The 18,974-nt window shown below is 35.4% G+C and overlaps 2 protein-coding genes across 4 annotated transcripts in view; one reads left to right on the top strand and one right to left on the bottom strand.

Moving 5' to 3' along the window:
• Positions 1 to 694: 694 nt before the first annotated feature.
• On the top strand, positions 695 to 9,168 carry chmp5b (charged multivesicular body protein 5b). Its single transcript, XM_016504446.1, has 8 exons — positions 695 to 997; positions 1,533 to 1,637; positions 4,824 to 4,870; positions 6,381 to 6,474; positions 6,586 to 6,657; positions 6,764 to 6,872; positions 7,041 to 7,156; positions 8,787 to 9,168. The coding sequence occupies exons 1-8, from the start codon at positions 929 to 931 to the stop codon at positions 8,835 to 8,837; spliced, it is 663 nt and encodes a 220-aa protein (XP_016359932.1). The 5' UTR covers positions 695 to 928; the 3' UTR covers positions 8,838 to 9,168.
• Positions 9,169 to 9,250: 82 nt separating this feature from the next.
• Positions 9,251 to 18,974, bottom strand: part of fastkd3 (FAST kinase domains 3) — a 12,926-nt gene continuing 3,202 nt past the window's right edge. For 2 of the 3 annotated variants that reach the window (XM_016504443.1, XM_016504444.1), the window contains exons 2-7: positions 13,740 to 15,189; positions 13,195 to 13,283; positions 10,743 to 10,917; positions 10,540 to 10,609; positions 10,323 to 10,437; positions 9,251 to 9,360 (exon numbers count right to left, since the gene is read on the bottom strand). In XM_016504443.1, coding sequence (XP_016359929.1) covers positions 9,262 to 9,360; positions 10,323 to 10,437; positions 10,540 to 10,609; positions 10,743 to 10,917; positions 13,195 to 13,283; positions 13,740 to 15,180 — 1,989 coding nt within the window. In that variant the 5' untranslated portion in view covers positions 15,181 to 15,189 and the 3' untranslated portion in view covers positions 9,251 to 9,261. The remainder of the gene's footprint in view (positions 9,361 to 10,322; positions 10,438 to 10,539; positions 10,610 to 10,742; positions 10,918 to 13,194; positions 13,284 to 13,739; positions 15,190 to 18,974) is intronic. The other variant, XM_016504445.1, reaches the window with a different exon arrangement.

Genomic DNA, 18,974 nt, shown 5'->3' with positions numbered 1-18,974 from the left:
TCACGAACATGGTAAGAGCACACACACACACACATATATAATTATATTTATATAGAGAGGCTGAAGTTATCTTGGTAGAAGACCACGATGTCGTTTATATAGCAAACACGGACTTTTACCATGGTAACTTCAGCCTAAAATATGTTAACAAGGCAGGTAAGGATAGCTGACCACATTAATCCTCAAATATTAGCGGATTTTATCTTTTAAAAACAACACTGATATAACTACATATATATACTACGTATACATTATTTTATAAATAATGTAAATAAATAATTTTATTGTCTACTAATGACCAAAAATCACAGTTCTGTCTCTCCAACTCTATGTATTTAAATTGCCCGCTATGAACTTCCTGGAACTATTTGAGGTCTACGTGAATCACGTGACGATCGAGCGTTTTGGACTTCCGTTGACGCAACTCTCTCTTTCTATGGCTCTGGCCTATGCCATTTCGGACGCATCCACTGCCTCCCTTGCCTCCTCGGAGGAAACGCCCCTGGTAGACACTGTTTATGGATTTACTTTGAGATCAACGCCACCTAGTGGCAACCATACCATGGGGGTTTCCAAAAGTTTCGAAACAGTAATGACGCAGCGAAGCCTCGTTTGCTGAAATCACGTGATTTGCCCAATGTGATACGCGCTCCGAACCACTGATTCAAAAATAAAAGATTCACAAAGGGTTCGAAGCTGCGTGAAGCAGTGTTTCAAAAAGTACTAGGACGTGACACGCTGCTTGCATTCCTGCCTTTTCAGCTTTGGGTGATTAGACGTGCCCTGTGGGGAGACCCCTTGGACGTCATGACGTTGTTACTTCCGGATTCTTTTTCTAGGCTGTGTTTTGTTGTCGGGCGGAGGTTGAGATTCTGTTTTCGTCTTTTACTTTTTATTATTTAACCTGTTTATTTACAATAGTGTCGGCATGAATCGTATCTTCGGACGAGGAAAACCCAAAGCACCGCCACCAAACCTGACGGACTGTATATCGGGTGTATGTGTTTGTTTCTATGTAACTTTGGAGAATGTGAAACAAAAGAACGCTGTCCTGAGAGCTGAAATGGCTTCAGTGTTGCTTAAATCTCTCACTGAATTATCTTTCTTCATATTATCAGCCGAAAGATTTTTCATGTTATTTGTAATGAGTGGTTGAAATATGTTCTGCTGTGTCATGTAGTAAAGCAGACTTTGTCCATGTAGATAAACATTACATTATACATTTATTTTGTTTATTTTATAGTTGTTCTCTTGGTTTGCTTATGTTAAAGAAGTGGCATGGTTGGTGTTTTTGAATACACACAAAATTTGTTCTGAAAGTTGTGTATGACAAAAAGTTTGTGTTGAGGTTGTATGAATTTGAACCAGTCCTGCTGGTTTCTTTAGAGTTCAGTGACTTATCATCACAGGTTGTAATTTTTTTTCTTCATTTACAATTACAGCTTCTCGTTTCCTAAATAAATTAAGCATATGCATGGTTGAATATATGTTGTATCCTATATAATGTCTTTCTTTCCCTTGATGAATTCCAGGTTGACTCACGAGCAGAGTCTGTCGATAAGAAGATAGCCAGACTCGATGCCGAACTGATGAAATACAAAGATCAAATGAAGAAAATGAGGGATGGCCCATCAAAGGTAAAATTTGGCTCAGACTTTACCTGGGTGCAATTATGTATTTCTGAACATTAAAGGGGTCATATGATGCTGCTAAAAAGAACAGTATTTTGTGTATTTGTTGTAATGAAATGTGTTTATGCGGTTTAAGGTTCAAAAAACACATTATTTTCCACATACTGTACATTATTGTTTCTCCTCTATGCCCCGCCTTTCTGAAACGCGTCAATTTTTAAAAAGCTCATCGGTCTGAAAAGCGAGGTTGGCCAGCTATCCAGTGCGTCGGATATCGTCCTCTTTTGGAAGACCAAACAAAGTAGATTCGCTTTCACAACGAAGCACACAGCGTCTTTACGACATGGCGGCGGAAACAAAACTACAGCGAGAATAAAAGTTACGCCTTTTATGTGTTATGCAAATCTTCCCACATAGCGACATAGATATGTGGGGGCGTGTTAGAACGAGCCGTTTTAGGTAAGCGTGGCTGACTCTTAACTTTTATAAAGAATATCTCTTTGGATTTGAGACTTTAGTCTTTGCAACTTTACAGATCTTCTTTATGCACCAAGAGCTTGTAACACTCCAAAGAGAAAGGAAAAATTTTAATCGCATCATATGACCCCTTTAAAGGAATCGCTCACCACAAAATTTTAATTCTACTACACTTGCGTTTCTGTTTCTTTTAATTGTATCCATAACATTTTCATCATTCCATGAAAAACAAAAGGGATGTTAGGCATAATACCTGAACTGCTTTTTACCATACAGTGTAATTTGATTGTGATTTATACTGCAAAGCTGCAAAAAGAAAATAAAAGAAATAAATGAAAAGAAATGAAAAACTATGTTAGTAGTCCATAAAACTTGTGTGCTATAGGTGACGTCTTTCGAATCCATATGAATTCGTAACTATGAGCTATGTGCAGCGCTGGGTAGATTACTTACAAATTGTAATCCGTTACTGATTCCAAATTACATGGCAAAAAATGTAATTGGTAACTTAATCCATTGCATTACACAATTTAGGTAATATAATCAGATTACTTTTAGATTACTTTTGAGCTATCTCGTTTTTCACATTGATTTAAATAGGTTAATCTTGTACCATATTGATATAAAAATACAAAGAGTAAGAAAATATATTCAGTTTGTTGTTACTAACAACATGAAGTGCATTAAATATTTTATTATGTCAAGGTTTCCTAAACTGAGTTTGTGAAGGAACTGCAGGGGGTTTATGAGTTTAATGAAAAGCTAATAATTAATTAAATCATAAAATTTTGAATTAAAACAAATAATTTTAAAATTAATCAAAACACTTACTGAAAAAATGAAATATTTTTAGGGATGCACGATATTATCGTACTGGTATCGGAATCTGCCGATAATGGCTTTAAATGTAAATACTGGCATGGCCCGATATGAAAAATTATGCCGATAAGATGAATACGTTAACTCACATGTGCTCAGGGTGTGCTAGTGATTAGATCACATCAGCAGTGTGGCTCATTCTTGAAGCAAAGTTTTGTCTGAATGATTCACTCTTTTGGATCGCTGCATTTAATCTGTGAAAGCACATACAGAATGACATGTTCAGTGTGTAATAGAGTAAACGGTAATAGCAGGTGCAGTGGCAGCAGTGACGGCCTCCCCCAGGTCCTAATGCCCGTTCTGTAAGGAGTTTTAATCTGTAGGGGGCCCTGTTGGCCTACTTCTAATTAAATTAAAAGTAAAATAGCCTACAAAACAAATCATAAGCTCTAAAAGATTTTCAGAATTTTTACAACTCTATTGCTTTAGACCATCTACAAATGTTAAATCTTAAAATAAAATGTTAGGGTTAACACTGCATCTTTCTGGCGAAAAAATGCAGCGATTGATATATAGTTTATTTATAGTTATTTTCAAAGCTTCGAGACTTGGTGTTGTTTCCAAACAAAAGGAAATATATCGGTATCGGTATCGGCCAAAATGACTTGAAAAATATCGGCCTATCGGATATCGGCAAAAATTCTATATCGTGCATCCCTAAATATTTTATTTGTTTAAAATTTTATTTGTGAACATGCAAATGTGATACTTCATCATTAAAATCTTTATTTTAAAATCTCAAGGCTACTTCAAATAAAAACATATTATGTGAAAGAGGATCAGATGCCAAAAAAGTTGGTGAATTTGTGCTTTTTTTTTTTTTTTTTTACAAACGTCTTCCAAAGTAATACATAGTAAAATAACCAACTGAGTGATAATTGAAATAAAAATTAATGTGTTCATCAGTAGTTGATGCAATATTGAAACACTACTTAAATCTGAAATGATTGTTGTAAATCCAGTGGTCAAATGCTGAGTAGCCACTTGACTGATCTATGTGTGAATGTCCACAAAACTGTAAGACTTTCTGAGTGCATATTAGCAGTAGGCCAATTTAGAAAGGACAATTTAAAAGATGAAAAAGAGGAATTAGGAAGAATCAATAAATTATGAATAAATTATTGCTGTTGTGTAAATATGTAATTATGTAATAACTAGTAACTGTATTACAATTACAAGTGACTGTAGTCTGATTACGAGTATTTTAAAATGTAATTTACTCTAATTACAAGTACTTCGTTTTTGGATTACATAATCCAGATTACATGTAATCAGTTACTACCCAGCTCTGGCTATGTGTGATGACCAAAGACAGAAATTTAAGATGATATATGTTGAAAATTATTCCCTATATAGCTCTCAAATTCCATTTATACTTTATATTCAAACCTGGTGTGTCACAGTTGGTAGAAAAAACAATGGTGTTTGTTGTTGTTTGACATTAAACCTGGCATGACACTCTTATATGCTAGGTTTGAATATCTCCAAATGTGAATGAGATTTAAGATTTTTTTTTTTGTCCTTCATACAAAACTCTAGTATAGGTTCAGAAGACACAAGCCAGAGCTACTGCTCTCAGTTTTCTGTTACTTGATTTTGCCTTGATTTTTCGTTACTCAAAATAAATAAATTTAGGTTTCTTTGATTTTTTTTTTTTGTTGGTTTAATTTGGTTATCTATTTCTTTAATTATTATTATTTTTAAATCATTCAACATTATAGCCATATATCTGGTGTCTGACAGAGCACACCACGCAGTGTATGAAGATCTGACCTAACAATGCAAACAGGACATTGGAAAAATTGTAGTCCAGTTTTTTTTCTGCTTCTATTCTAGAACATGGTGAAACAGAAAGCCATGAGAGTCCTCAAACAGAAGAGAATGTAAGTGCCCTTATTTGTAGTCATTCTTAATATGTTTATGTAAAAAATCTTCACTGTAAATTAAATCTGCAAAGCATTTCACCTTGGTGCACTCTGGGGGTGCTGGTGTGTTTTGCGCATCCCTAGCCTCTCAACAATAATTTCTGTTTCATGGTAAATTATCAAAAATTCAGTGTGATGCCAGGAGAATTCCATTCTATTTTGCTAGTTTGCATTTAGCTAGATGTTTCTAGCGAGTTTTATCATGTATCATGTTTTATCGCATAGCTGGGTATTAGTAACATGCTTTATGCTTAGCCAAGTGTTACTAGCATGATTGTGCATGAATATGGCATGTTACTAGCATGTTTAGCACTTTCTGGCATATTTAGGGCCCAAGCACTGAAAGTGCCCTGTTGTTCTCTTAAGGATCATTTTTTTGATTTCCTAAAGATTATTAAAGGGTCCAAAGACTTAAAGTTCTGAAACCCTATTGTGTTTGCACCAACTTTTTGTCCTTAAAGTGTATGGGCAACAGAGTAAATCATAGAGACCCCAAACTTGGCACACAGAGTAAAATTCGTTTGTACTTCTGAATCCTTGAGTTAGGCCCTTCAAATGATAAAATTCTTCTGCCATTTAAAATTTTCTTGATCTACCTTTACTAACTCCTCCTAGGTTAGTTCAATCTTCATCAAATTTTGCAAACAAAAGCTAGGGACTGAATTTATTCACGCTTGTGCTCCTGATGATACATACTAGTTTTTAACTTAATGAAGCATATGGTTGTGAAGTTATAGTGGGTTTTCAATTGTAGCACCTCTTATTGTTAGAATTTGACAAAACGTTGTGTGCGTTGTCAGAATGTCCTGTTGTCCAAGTCTGTCAAGTTTTAAGTTTGGTCAGTTTTCAGCATATGTAAGTCAGCTCATAAAAAAATTAGCATTGTGTGGCCATTTAATTTATATCCTAACTTAAAAGTTTTTAAGCTTTTGTCATGAGTGTCTAGGGGTGTTGTGTGCTATGTTTCATGCAAATCGGACAGACAGCCTAAGATGGTTTTCCTTTATTTTTATTGTAGCACTTATGGTTCCAGAGTTATGATCCAAACACAAATTGCCTTATTATATATAATATACTGTTGTACTATATTTATTTGCTATTTGTTTTGTAGCACTGCTAATACGTTAAGCTCTTGTATGCTGTGTTTTTATTTTGCAAGTAACTTTGGGTAAAACAGTTAGTCAAATGAACAAATGAAAATCTATGTAAATGTGTTTACCACAGGGGTGTCCAATCCTAGTCCTGGAGGGCCACTGTCCTGCAGAGTGTAGCTCCAACCCCAATTAAATTGGCAAATTGGAGCTAAACTGCAGGACAGTGGCCCTTCAGGACCAAGTTTGGACACCCCTGGTTTACTAAGTGCTTCACAAACAAAAAACGAATTGGTCTATAACATAATGGTGTTTCCTAAACTTTGTTGATGCAAAAAACCGATACAAGACATTGAAGGATATTGTTATATCTCCAGGTATGAAGGGCAGAGAGATCAGTTGATGCAGCAGTCATTTAACATGGAACAAGCAAACTACACCATCCAGACACTAAAAGACACCAAGACCACTGTAAGAACGCAGTCATAAGAAAAAAAGAAATGTCATGTGTTTTTTCAACATTAGTGATATGTAGCAAGCATACTTGTTTTCTGTGTGTGCATGTTAATGTTTTTAACATAGGTGGATGCGATGAAAATTGGTGCCAAAGAAATGAAAAAAGCATACAAGAATGTTAAAATTGATCAGATTGAGGTACGATTCCTTTCATTTCTTTACTTAGTGTAAAATACTAAATTGTCTGAACTGATTTTAAAAAATGATGCGTGTATTAGAAAAAGTTTTGCTGTTCATGCTGCAGGATCTACAAGACCAGTTGGAGGACATGATGGAAGATGCTAATGAAGTGCAAGAAGCTCTTAGCCGCAGATATGGGACACCAGACATCGATGAAGATGATCTGGAGGCAGGTTAGTTAGAACAGGTGTTAAGGTAGTTTTTTATTTTGTGCATTTAGTATTTTTATTTTGATTAGTAATTAGTTGTGATCTATTACTAATAAATGTGTGTATGTACTTTGTTCACTATAAAAAAAAAAGAATGTTGGTTTTTGCATGATTATTTGTTTGTACCATAAGAGCTGGATGCACTTGGTGATGAACTCCTTTTGGACGATGACAATTCCTATCTGGATGAGGCTTCTTCTGCTCCAGCTATACCCGAAGGAGTACCAGGAGACAGAACCACGAATCGGGTAAACACACCCATTAATTTAAAAAACACAAAAAAACAACATAAAACACATTTTTATTTATTTAGTGTTTTCTAGAAAATGTCACATTTATAATCTAAAATGTATTGTGACTTATGGTCCAAAGCAACTTGTATTATGCAGTTAACGGCAAGCACGGAAAGCAAAAAAATATGCATTCACATATATCAGTTCTAGTAGTGTTGTCAAAAGTACTGGTACTTCAGTATCAAGTCAATACTTAAATTTAAAAAAATCTTAATGCTTTCAAACACTCCCATGTGTATTTGTGTGAGCACTCTGTAAATAGCTATGGATGGGACAAAAAAAAAATTGATATGTGAAGTCTGAGCATTAAGTCTAGCAGTGTAAGTGCAGTAGACTTGCCACTTGTAAAGTTTTTTTCCATTTTATTATTTACATTATTTCATTTTGTAACTTTTTATTTGATCTTTTTAATGCAATGGTAACTTAACTGAAAAAATCTGAAGGCTACATGCTTAATGTTTAAAAGTATTTTTTTATAACTACTAATACAAATAATAATTAACTAATTTCACTTATTTTTTAAATCGTTAAAAAATAATAAAATAGTTCATGGTATTACAGTGAAATGAAAAATTTGCATTAAGCCATATGTTGACTTTGTGTTCTCTTTTGTGAGCTGCTCACAAATTGCTGGTCTAATCGTTCATAGAAGAAATTTTTATCTTGTGGTTTTTGGTTTTTACCTTTCCTCGCATTGAACTTTGCCAGTTTGTGCTTGTTAGGCAAGGTAAGACATGTCAAGTTTGTTACATGGCGCATTTCCTACACACCGAAAATTCAATTTTGCTTTAAATTTGTTTAGGCTGTTTATAATTTATGTTATAATAAATGCCGCTATAATTTATTTTATTATACAATGCGGATCCATTTAGGATTGCTTAACCTGCCAATATACATGTGAAAAATAAAAATATTTAAAATGTATCAAAGTGCTCTTAAGGCAATTTCAATTGTTATGGGCCCCCAATGGCTGTGGTTCCCCTATAGTCAGTCCCACTTTCCCCCCACTAGTGATGCCCCTTTTTCGGGGTAATACAGAACATGTGCTCTAATTAACATACAATAAGACCTCCTCATGTTCTGCCCTCCCACCTTTCTATAGCATTACATGCTCATTTTTTCTGCCAGTTTCAAATCTGAGGTTCAGATTTGGGGGTTTCATGATCCTTTAATAGAATGCTTAGTAAATTTAAAGTAAACAAGCCACACAGTGTAAGAAGCTGCATCCATCAACACTATGTGCTGGACTTTTCATTTCAGTAATAAATTGTATACAGTTGACAAATGCACTCAGAGATCATTTGTCAATTTAATGAATCAAAATTTAATTAGAATGCCAAAAAGTGTCACTTTATTGCATAAAAGAGACTGCATACTCTATACTGATTAAGGTTAGAGCAGATTATTGAAAAATGTCTGTATCATGTTATATACAGTATTTTTAAAATCACATGTAAATATTTCATACTGAGCACTGCATTTTTAGTTACATGCTCTTTGCTTTGTGGAGACATGTGAATAACATCCACTGTTACAGAAAATTATTTTTGCAAACTGATAAAATAATTCTGCTTTCTGCAAACAGGATGGAGTACTGGTGGATGAGTTTGGCCTTCCTCAGATTCCAGCTACATAATGGAACAAAATGACAATACATCCTAAACCCTCAAAAGATTTGGACAAATATCTACAAACATAAACACTGGGACAGACCTTCAATGTCAAGATTTCATCTTTTTTTTTTTTAATTAGTCTTGATCTACTTCAGATTATAATCTTTTGCTTCATAAGAAATCTATCCATGATATCTTTTAACATTAATCATTGGGTTCAGAGTTTTTCTTGATTGGCTTGTTTTTGACTGTGTATATATGATTTATTTTCTGAAGGATATACAGCAGTAGGTGGTTTACTTTGTACTGCAATACACTTTATTGAAAGCATAAATAAATATAATTTACATACAATATCACATTTCTGTACACAAGCAAAAGACAAACTTCTGTATACATAATAAATCTAATGAATTGTAGTTCAATATCCATTTGGTAATCCAGATATCACCAGCCGAGTCTGTAGCTGTGAGGAAAGATCTTCTTGTGCAGATATTCCACAACCTCTTTTTTATCCTTGAGTTTCTCAAATTCATAGTATGAAATCTAGAGAGAGTAAAACTAAGGCCATTATGGAGCATACACTAGTTTGAATTGTAAGTTTTAAACATTGGCATGCATACAAGACTGGTGTTTAAAGGAATAGTTAACCCAAAAATGAATTTTACTTATTTGCTCACCCTCATGTTGACAAAAATTCAGAAGACTTAAATTGAAACCACTGGAGTTGTATGGATAACTTTACACAACATCTGTGTCCTTATCAGAGCTTGAAATGTTTTGTAGCTTGTGGATTAAATGGATTGAAATAATAATACTTTAAATACAGTTGTCATCTTGCGTTACACCTTGAAAAATATGCAGAATGTTAATTAAAAAAAAAAAAAAATGATAGGGATCCTAAAAATCCTAAAAAGATTTTGCTCCAGGTCTTGGAACATTCTTTGTTTAATAGGGTTCAAATATGCAGAAGAAACCAGTGACTTTTTTCACAGAGAACAACTGATGTTCAAGGACGGTGATGATTGGGGTAAATTGTCCTCATTTTGTCTTCTGGGAACCGTATAGCAAATGGCTGCAATATAACAAAGAGTGAAAAATTGAAGGGGGTCTGAATACTTTCCGTACCCACTGTATGTAGTTTCTGAAGAAAAAATTTACACTCCCCAGCTCTAAATGCATTTTTATGAACCCTCTCCTATTTTACTACAGTTATTATAGTTTCACTGATTCTGCAAGGTGCATGTAAAATTATGACCACAACTCTTAATTTTCATTCCACCCTGGAACACAAAAAAGAATAAAGTTTTTGAACGACTTTAGGGTAAGTTACACAGTTTATTTTGGGGAACTATTCCTTTAAATGAACATTTCAGCTTGATCTATGAAACATGCACATACACTTAGAAAGGCATAGAAGAAAAAAGTTTAGTAAAAGAAAAAAAAAAACATTTTAGTAAAGCACATAGTCTGTAAATAAAAGGCAAGAGAAATTAAGTTTGTTGTACCTGAACAACTTCATATCCCAGAATCCTCAGGTGACGCTGCTTGATGGCTTCCTTGCCTAGTAGTTTCTCTGCATTTGCTGCAAAGCGCTTTGACCCATCAATACAGAGAGCAATTCTGATAATAAACAAATGAATATCAATATCACAATATGCATTCATTCTCAGACAACTAACCATCAGTTCCTGCTTTATTTGCAAACAGCAGGAAATGCCTTACCTTTTATGGACTTCATTTGTATGCGAAGCAGGCAAGACATACCCTTCTTCATCTAGTTTTATCTCAATGTCTGCATATATATAAACGAGAAAATAGTGGCATATACAGCCACAGAGATATACCAATCAGAAGGTTTACATGTGTTGGTGTAAGAAATTGACAGCTATACAATTTTAGGACCAAAGTGGATGCATAATATGTACCTAGCGTATAACAATATGGTGTAAGTACTCTGGAAGCAAAGTAAGATTGAGCTCCCAGCAGATCCACTAGGGCGGACTTCACAGCATTATAGAAATGAGGTTCCACCGGAGTCTCCAAAGACTGTCCAGAAGCCAAAAATGACTTTACTTGAAACTTCGGCGAAAGTCGTGGTCCCTTCATTTAAGTGCAAGAAATATGTAAATGAGCATTGTTATGAATAAGCAAGCAACATTAGTATAGAATTCATATATAACACTCCTTTTAAATTGTATCCTTTTTTGGGAGCCTAAAAAGCTGGGTATACTTCATTTTATGCATTTCGCTCTGTCTCATGCACAGCTGTATTCATGCAGCTTGTCGACCACAGAACGAGTTCGACACATGCTTAGTACCACCTTGTTACTACCTCTTCTGTATCAACATTCACCTTGCATGTGTGCTCAATGCAGGGTAGTACCTGATGACATGTAATCTGTATTACGTAATCAGATTCCAAAAAAATAAGTATGTGTAATTAAAGTATATTACATTTTAAAGTGCTCATAATCAGATTACAGTTACTTTTTATGGATTACATTACATATATTTACACAATGGCACAATGTGAATTATTCACAATTTATTAATTCTCCCTCATTTTTTTTTTCTCTTTTACATTTTCCTTCTAAAAATCCTACTGTGTCATAGCATGTAGCTTTGACTATATTCACAATATAGAATGGTCATGTAAATGTCATGTAAATAAATGTGTGAACCATGCTTCTAAATATGGGGGGGGGTTGTTAATTACTCATCCTCTTGTCGTTCCAAACCCAAAAGACCTATGTTCATATTCGTTTCTGTGCCTAGACCGTGGTAGTTCCCTTGCTCAGATTTAATAAAAAATATCTTAATTTGTGTTCCTAAATTGAACAAAGGTCTTACGGGTTTGGAACGACATGAGGGTGAGTGATTACTGACAGAATTTTCATTTTTGAGTGAACTATCTCTTTAATGGTGATGTATGGCTGTGAAACGCTATGTCACCATAATGTCCAGTAATATTCAGTAGCTGTTGATTCTGGAAGTCTGAACAAAAATATTTCAAACCTGGAAGACTTTGGGTGTGTAATGTCATGTTTACTAATGTTTGTTCATGTAATCAAGGCATTCCCAAACATTTTTTATCAGCCAAACCTAAAATAATTTAGTTGAAATATCTCTGAGGAACACATTTGCATGTTTACAGTTCTCTGTTAATTAATGGTCACACTGACTTGGAGGTAAACAAATAAAATATTTATTTTTTTAGTGTTAAAATATTTATTTTTACATTTTCATGATTTAATTAATAGCTTTTGACAACTCTCAAACTATTACAGTTCTTACATTAAGACCAGTATGGGAAACCCTGGTGTAATGCAGTGTTTAATTTTATGATGTTGATATACAAAAAATTTAATATTTTCTTTATATTTTACATTAGTGTTGTACAGTATGCTTATTTTGTAAGTTTAAGTAAAACTTAAGAAAACTACAAAAAAGTAATCTAAAAATGTACCTAAAATGAGGTACCTAGATTACATTACTAACTACCATTTTCATCATCCAAACAGTCACACAGACAGTATGCAGACCTTTGCAGAACATAAGCTGGACACCTGACAGATGCTGATTTCTGCAACGGATGCTCTTTACTTGCCTCATCAGGATTTCCCAAATGGGGGTTTATGTCTTGAAACAAATCATTAAATTAAAAAAATTAAATTTTTAATTTTAAAATGATTAGAGAAATAACTCCCGAAGTGGTTATGTGGCCACGTCGCCGCGCCTATTAATGGAATGGTCTTTCTCAGTTCTCAAACAAATTAAGAACTACATTCGATTTTTATTGACTGAACGCAAGCGCTTATTGCGATAGAAAACACTATAAAGTTTCCACTGATTAAGAAATATTTTTATTTGCTTGGGTGGTAATATTAGGCCTATTATATTAATAGGGAAGGGGGGCCCAAAAATTAGTTTTGCCTATGTCACGAAAAGAGGTAAATCCGGCCCTGGGGTTTACCAAAAAAAAAAAAACTATCATATCAAATAGTAATATATGACTGAACAATCACAATATAATTGACAAAATCAAACAGCCCTACACTGTAAATAAAACATTTACTAAAAAACATATTTAAATGGTTTACGTGCAAGTTATTTGACCATTAACCAACATAAGACAAAACCATGAATGTAAATGTGTTCACTGCCCCCCACCCCTAGCTGAAAGGTGATGTATGTTGTGCCCTCTATTGTACTGATATGAATGTTACATTTCTTTCAGCCTGACAGCGATTCCATTTGCTCGGTGTGAAAGAACCATTTGTTTGGAATTTGTTTCATTTCTCACATCACATTTGGTATAAAACAGCATCAAGTCTTAAGCATAGTAAAAAAAAATAATAATAATGCAGTTTCACTCACATCATAAAATGGACACTCGAGCTTTACAGTCATGTAAAGTTGGGTCAGCTGTGCAAGCACTCTGTGATCTATCCCACTGCCCTCCTCCCCTTCAAAAGAGAGATGGAAAATATATTTAAAAAGTTCAGTATATTGCATAGAGATGTTAATGATTAAGTGCTAAATAATTTTTAAAGAATTAAGCTTCTATTGTCTATTAACCAATTTCAGCATAAATATGTTCAGTAATTATGCAAGTAGATGGTGAAATCACTGTTTCACAACAACCAATGTGTATTTTCTATACCATACACTAATTATAGTAATAAATTAAAGAATTACATTTAAATTATTAGCTAAATACCAATACTCATGTTTGAGCATATTTAAACAATTTATAAGTAAGCCACGTGTATATGAACATGGAGAACTCCAAATATCATTATTCTGTATTAATCGTAATGATTAATTAATCAATTAACATTAAAATAAGTGATCAATTCATCTTGAATGTTCTTGAAAATTAAACCCAGGTACTGTATAGAAAATGTTTAATTGTTTCTCACCCTGTAGCTGTTGCATGAAGTAAGGGCTGAAGACTTTTGAGACAAAGTTAAGTGGGTATCTCTGTAGAAGGGTACAGGCATACAGTAGGTCTAGCAGGGCTCTGGGCTGAAATTGGGAAAACCGGGCATGCAAAACAGACTCCACCTTTCGGAACAATCTCCCAGCATCAGGTGGCAGGTATCCCAAAACTCCCAGTGCAGCTATCTGTTGTGACACCTGCCATGTCGAGTACTCCTCTGCACGATACACAAAACTCTCAGCCACCGTGTTAAAAACAGGTGGAGAAAGAATGCGCCATCGCCGGAAAAACTGCATCACCTTGGTTACGGTTTCTGCATGAGCAGTAAAGGCAACCTTGGGCACATGGCGCTCAAGAGCTTCCACAAGAAAGTGGTCACTGTGTCCATAGTGCATAAGTGCTGACAACACCACAATCAGTTCTGGATCTGCAAAGTTTTGCACATGATGGACAGCTTGCTTGCAAAGTGCAATTACAAGTGGTAATGCTTCTTTATGTCTCAATTTGAATAAAGCACCTAGAATTTCGCTAATCGCCCCTGGGCCCATTTGTTGCACTAATTGAAGTGCCTGAGCATTAATTTCATTTAGAAGCTCCAGATAGCATCCATCTTCACCCAAACCAGTTGCTAGCATAGAGTAAACGGCAACTAGCTCTGCCGTATTCCATTGAGCTGTATCTTTATTTTGGAGCTGACTCATAGCCTGTTTTATCATGCCACTGTTAGGGCCTTCCAATGCAAATAAAGCCCTTGATAACCCACATAGCGCTTCAACACTGAGCCGTTCCAAATTCAGTCTCTTTTGACTTTCGAACACCAGTCTTAGCACTAGGCGGCTCTGAGGGTCAAGGTAGAGACGTGTACAGCCCAGGAGAGCTCGAACCAATACCTCATCCTGTAATCTGGCTAAATCATGCTCCAGTGTTTGGCAAAGTTTATTAAGGCCCGCATCTGATAGCAGTGTCTCTGGTTTCCAAAGACCACATGCGGAATCATGCTCCAAGTCTGCCAGTCGGTGAAGTATAGATGCAGCTGCTGCACCTGAGAGGAGAGGGTAAGATCGCAAGAGACGAAGAACTTGCTGAGATGAAGTACAGGAGGTGAGTCGTTTCATAAATGTGTGGTCCTCATCAGAAGTCAGGTGGTGCAACAAAGACAGACCACTTCCACTGGGGAGGAGCTCCTGGTAAGGGCGAACAGATCCAGCAACAAGGAACATTGGGTCTCGTTCTGTGGTGCATACACCCCTTGGACTGAGGCTGGAACATGTGGGAAAGCAGACAGTAGAGGTTCGGAGACCGGGAGAAGACAGACGCTTAACAACACATGCTTTCAGTGATGGAAGGATCTGGTCATCCAAATGGCTCAGGAAATGCAGCCTCAGTGCCAGAGGTCTGGCCCTCATAAAAAGTGCCATCATATCCTTAATCTACAGTCACAACAAAAGAAAGAACATATAAGTTAGTTAAACATCATGAAACATCTACTGAAATTGTATTAATAAGAATAACAACAAAGTCTAGTTGATGAAGTATTTCTGTGTGAGAACCATTTGCAGCTCATGTGCAACGCGAAAACAAGTATGGCGGAAGGCGGACGTGAAGCTGAGGAGGAGCTACCTCTACAATCAGGAACTAGATTGGTAACTGAAAATCAGATGTGAAGCAAACGACCAAAATATGCAACGTTTGCCAAAAAAAACTATGGTTATAAAAGGGTGGAAACACAGTGTTATACCGTCTCAAACACAAACTAGAGTATAAAGAAAGTCTAAAGATGCACTTGGAGACAGAGACACCAATGTGAAGGTCTAAAGTTAAGGAAATTCCTACTCAGACGAAAATTGTCAAGTGCATTTGCTAATTGTTTTCCTTAACCCTAAAAGGGGCAACGTATCCTGGGGAATACAAACATTTGAGAAGCTGGGGGGAGAAGCAGTGAAAGCATAGGTCTCATTTCTTGGTTTCATCTTGAAAGGGTGTTTGTTGTGAATATTTAGATAAGGTGACTTCTGTTTCTCCATTCTTTGTATAGCTCACGGGCAGCATTTAAAACTGCATGGCCGCCTGTAGTGGGAAATCTACTCACCCTCCGATAAAACTTGATCTAGTTCACATATTTACACACGTTGGAGGGGACTTACCTGTTTAAAAACCTGTTGTTCAGCATTAGCTTATTAGGTTTACATTTAAATTTTATAAATTAAATGCTTATATTTTTTGTAATCTGTCTCTAAATGTTTGTATCTCAGGGGATACGTCGCCCTTTTAGGGGTATAAATCAAGATACAAAACATAAATATAGACTGTGACTTTGTGGCTTGTGTTTTAGAAAATCAAATCTTTTTGTAATCTTGACAAAACACATATCGTTGGAAAAGTCTGACAGTCAAGATTCCATATTTGGTGACTGTTTTGTAATAGATGTGATATTGTGACAGAAAATGATTGATTTGTGACAGAAAACTGCATTAGAAAAATTCAATAGAGTTTGGGTGTATCCCAGTGGTTATTTTTGGTATAGTGCCCAAAGAAAATTTCACAGTAACCACAATTTTTGTGATATCAACTTCAAATTTGGAACATAAATCGGTTTGACATATGGCTTTGATTTTATAGCAATTTTAGAATGCAACATATTTTATAAAATATTTATTTTATATAAAATAAAAACAATTAGTATACTACATTATCTTTACTGTAAACAAACTTTTATAACTTTTTTCTACTTTCTTTTTTTGAAATGCTTTCACTTCAGCAATAATCTGCTATGCGTCTTCTTTAAAAAGAGACCAACATTTGGTCTGTACTCCAAAATATTCAGGAATTACAACCATGCTGTAACAAGCATTGATAAACAAGTGTTAGTTCCAGTGAATTTATACCCCCAAAGGAGCAACATATCCTGGGGGATACAACATTAAAATCAAATATAAGAGTCAAGTTTTGAAAAAATCATGAAATTGTATTGAGTCCCAATAAGATGGAAAATAGCATTAAATTAATTTTCTGATGTCTCTTTATGGGTTTACCCTTTTTAGGGTTAAGATAAGAGTGTGACAAACATGCAAAAAAATAAGAAATCAGGAAGGGGGCCAACACTTTTTCACACCACTGTAAACTATGGACAGAATTGCCAGAGACAAAGGCGTTTTATTTGGCAAAAGACATGCTGCTATTCCAAACTGTCGAGAAGGAAGGATTCAAGCAAATTATCCATAAACTGGAAGCAAGACATAACATGCTTTCAAGGAAGTATTTCTCTGATACAGCTCAGTCAGCGATGTATGAAGAGTCCCAGGTGAAAAACAAGTGCACTACCATAATGTACTTAAAGTGCTCTATTTTCACACACTAATTTTGTACTTAATATACTAAAAATGATTCTTTAGTACTTCTTAAGATAAACTTAAGATCATCTATGTGTACTCAACTGTGCTATTTTGGGACACCATGAATATGAACTAAAATGTGCTTTTAACATATTATCTCTGTATTTAGTTACCACTTGTAGTACACTTGAACCATCTTCCATACACTAGTACACTCAAGTGTACTACAAGTGGTGACTAAATACATTTTTGAAATACAGAGATAGTATGTTAAAAGTGGATTTTAGTTCATATTCACGGCGTTCCAAAATTGCAGTTAACACTTAGATGATCTTAAGTTTATCTTAAGAAGTACTAAAGAATCATTTTTACTATATTAAGTACAAAATTAGTGTGCAAAAATAGAGCACTTTAAGTACATTATAGAAGTGTACTTTTTTTCACCTGGGGTGCTGTGGTAGGTTACAAACAATGCTGTCCACACGGGTGAAAACATTTCAAGTGGCCTGAAGCAGTTTCTTCAAGAATGGGATTTAGACTAGATTTAGATTTAGATTTTAGACAAGGAGAAACAGTTGTGCCTGACAACAGACAATGGAGCTAATATACTAAAAGCAGTCACTCTGAACATGTGGACAAGACTGTCTTGCTATGGCCACTGCACAGCTGAAAAAAGCAGCGAGCACTCAAAGATGCTCAAACAGAACTTGGCCTTTCTCTGCACAAACTCGTGACTGAATCATCAGGCCTTGGAAGCTTTTTCAAGAAACCAGCTGCTGAGCTGATCAGTCTTTCTGACACACAGAAAAATGAGACAAACTACTTCTGTAGTCTACTGGCAGATGGTGAGAGCAAGGTGAATTTCCCTAATATTAGTTGTTTTGCAAAAAAAGTACTCGTGTATCCCTGCCATAAGTACAACCTCAGAGAAGTGTATTCTACTGGTGGAAATGTAGTAACTAGGGATGCACCGAATATTCGGCAACCGAAATTATTCGGCTGAAAACAGCAAAAAAATCTCTTTCGGTGTTCGGCCGAATAAGCGAAAAGGCCGAATCATATGTACAGAACAATGACTAAAGCGATCAAACAGAGGCATGCACTAATGCGGCAAACATGTCGGCAGTGTGAAAGTATTAAAAACTATCAGAGAAAGAAGCAGAAATCATTACAAGCACGAAGCACCGACAGCGAGAGACTGTTCTGAATCACATGTCTCCGATGAGGCATGGAGGCGATCAGCCTGTGGCACTGCTCAGGTGTAATGGAAGTCCAGGTTGCTTTGACAGTGGCCTTCAGGTCATTTGCATTGTTGGGTCTGGTGTCTCTCATCTTCCTCTTGAAACTGCAGAATGTTATATTTTCTAATGCACGCACGAATTGCATGTATTCTGACAGCGCTGCACAAGCTCGCGGCGCCAGGGTTCAAAGTCCAAAGCGCGAGGAAAATCTGCACTGAAACTGTTACTTACTCGTCAGTTGCTCAGTAACATTTTTGTGAATTTTTTTAAGTTATGTGACAATGTGATACGTGCGACAAACATCTTCCCAAATTCGTAATGAGAATCATTTATAAATCTGCATGCTGTTGTCAACAAAAAGAAGCACTGAGATCTTCCTGCGGGTTTCTGCCTAAATAAAAGCTGAGAAAAAGCAACAACTCCATCAACATTCATAAATTATAGTATTGTACTTTTACTGTTGTTCTGTAAAATAAAATTAAAAAGACAATAATAATGATAATAATAATTACCCTACAACAGCTCTAATAATACATTATAACATTCACACATAGTGTTCAAATTGGGATCTGTAATATATTCTGTTTTTAAAAAATTATCTTCTGCTCAGCAAGGCTGCCTTTATTTGTACAGTAAAAAATA

Source organism: Sinocyclocheilus anshuiensis, unplaced genomic scaffold (assembly GCF_001515605.1).
Source record: "Sinocyclocheilus anshuiensis isolate Anshui unplaced genomic scaffold, SAMN03320099.WGS_v1.1 scaffold602, whole genome shotgun sequence".
Taxonomy (NCBI): Eukaryota; Metazoa; Chordata; class Actinopteri; order Cypriniformes; family Cyprinidae; genus Sinocyclocheilus; species Sinocyclocheilus anshuiensis.
Note: the sequence above shows the minus strand (reverse complement) of the source record. Positions and strands in the feature narration are given on the sequence as shown.

Bases quoted from the DNA above. Each gene is read 5' to 3' on its own strand.
- chmp5b (XM_016504446.1), top strand. From the start codon at position 929: ATGAATCGTATCTTCGGACGAGGAAAACCCAAAGCACCGCCACCAAAC. The intron at 998-1,532 runs GTATGTGTTTGT...GATGAATTCCAG, and splicing joins TGACGGACTGTATATCGGGT to GTTGACTCACGAGCAGAGTC. The intron at 1,638-4,823 runs GTAAAATTTGGC...CTTCTATTCTAG, and splicing joins TGAGGGATGGCCCATCAAAG to AACATGGTGAAACAGAAAGC.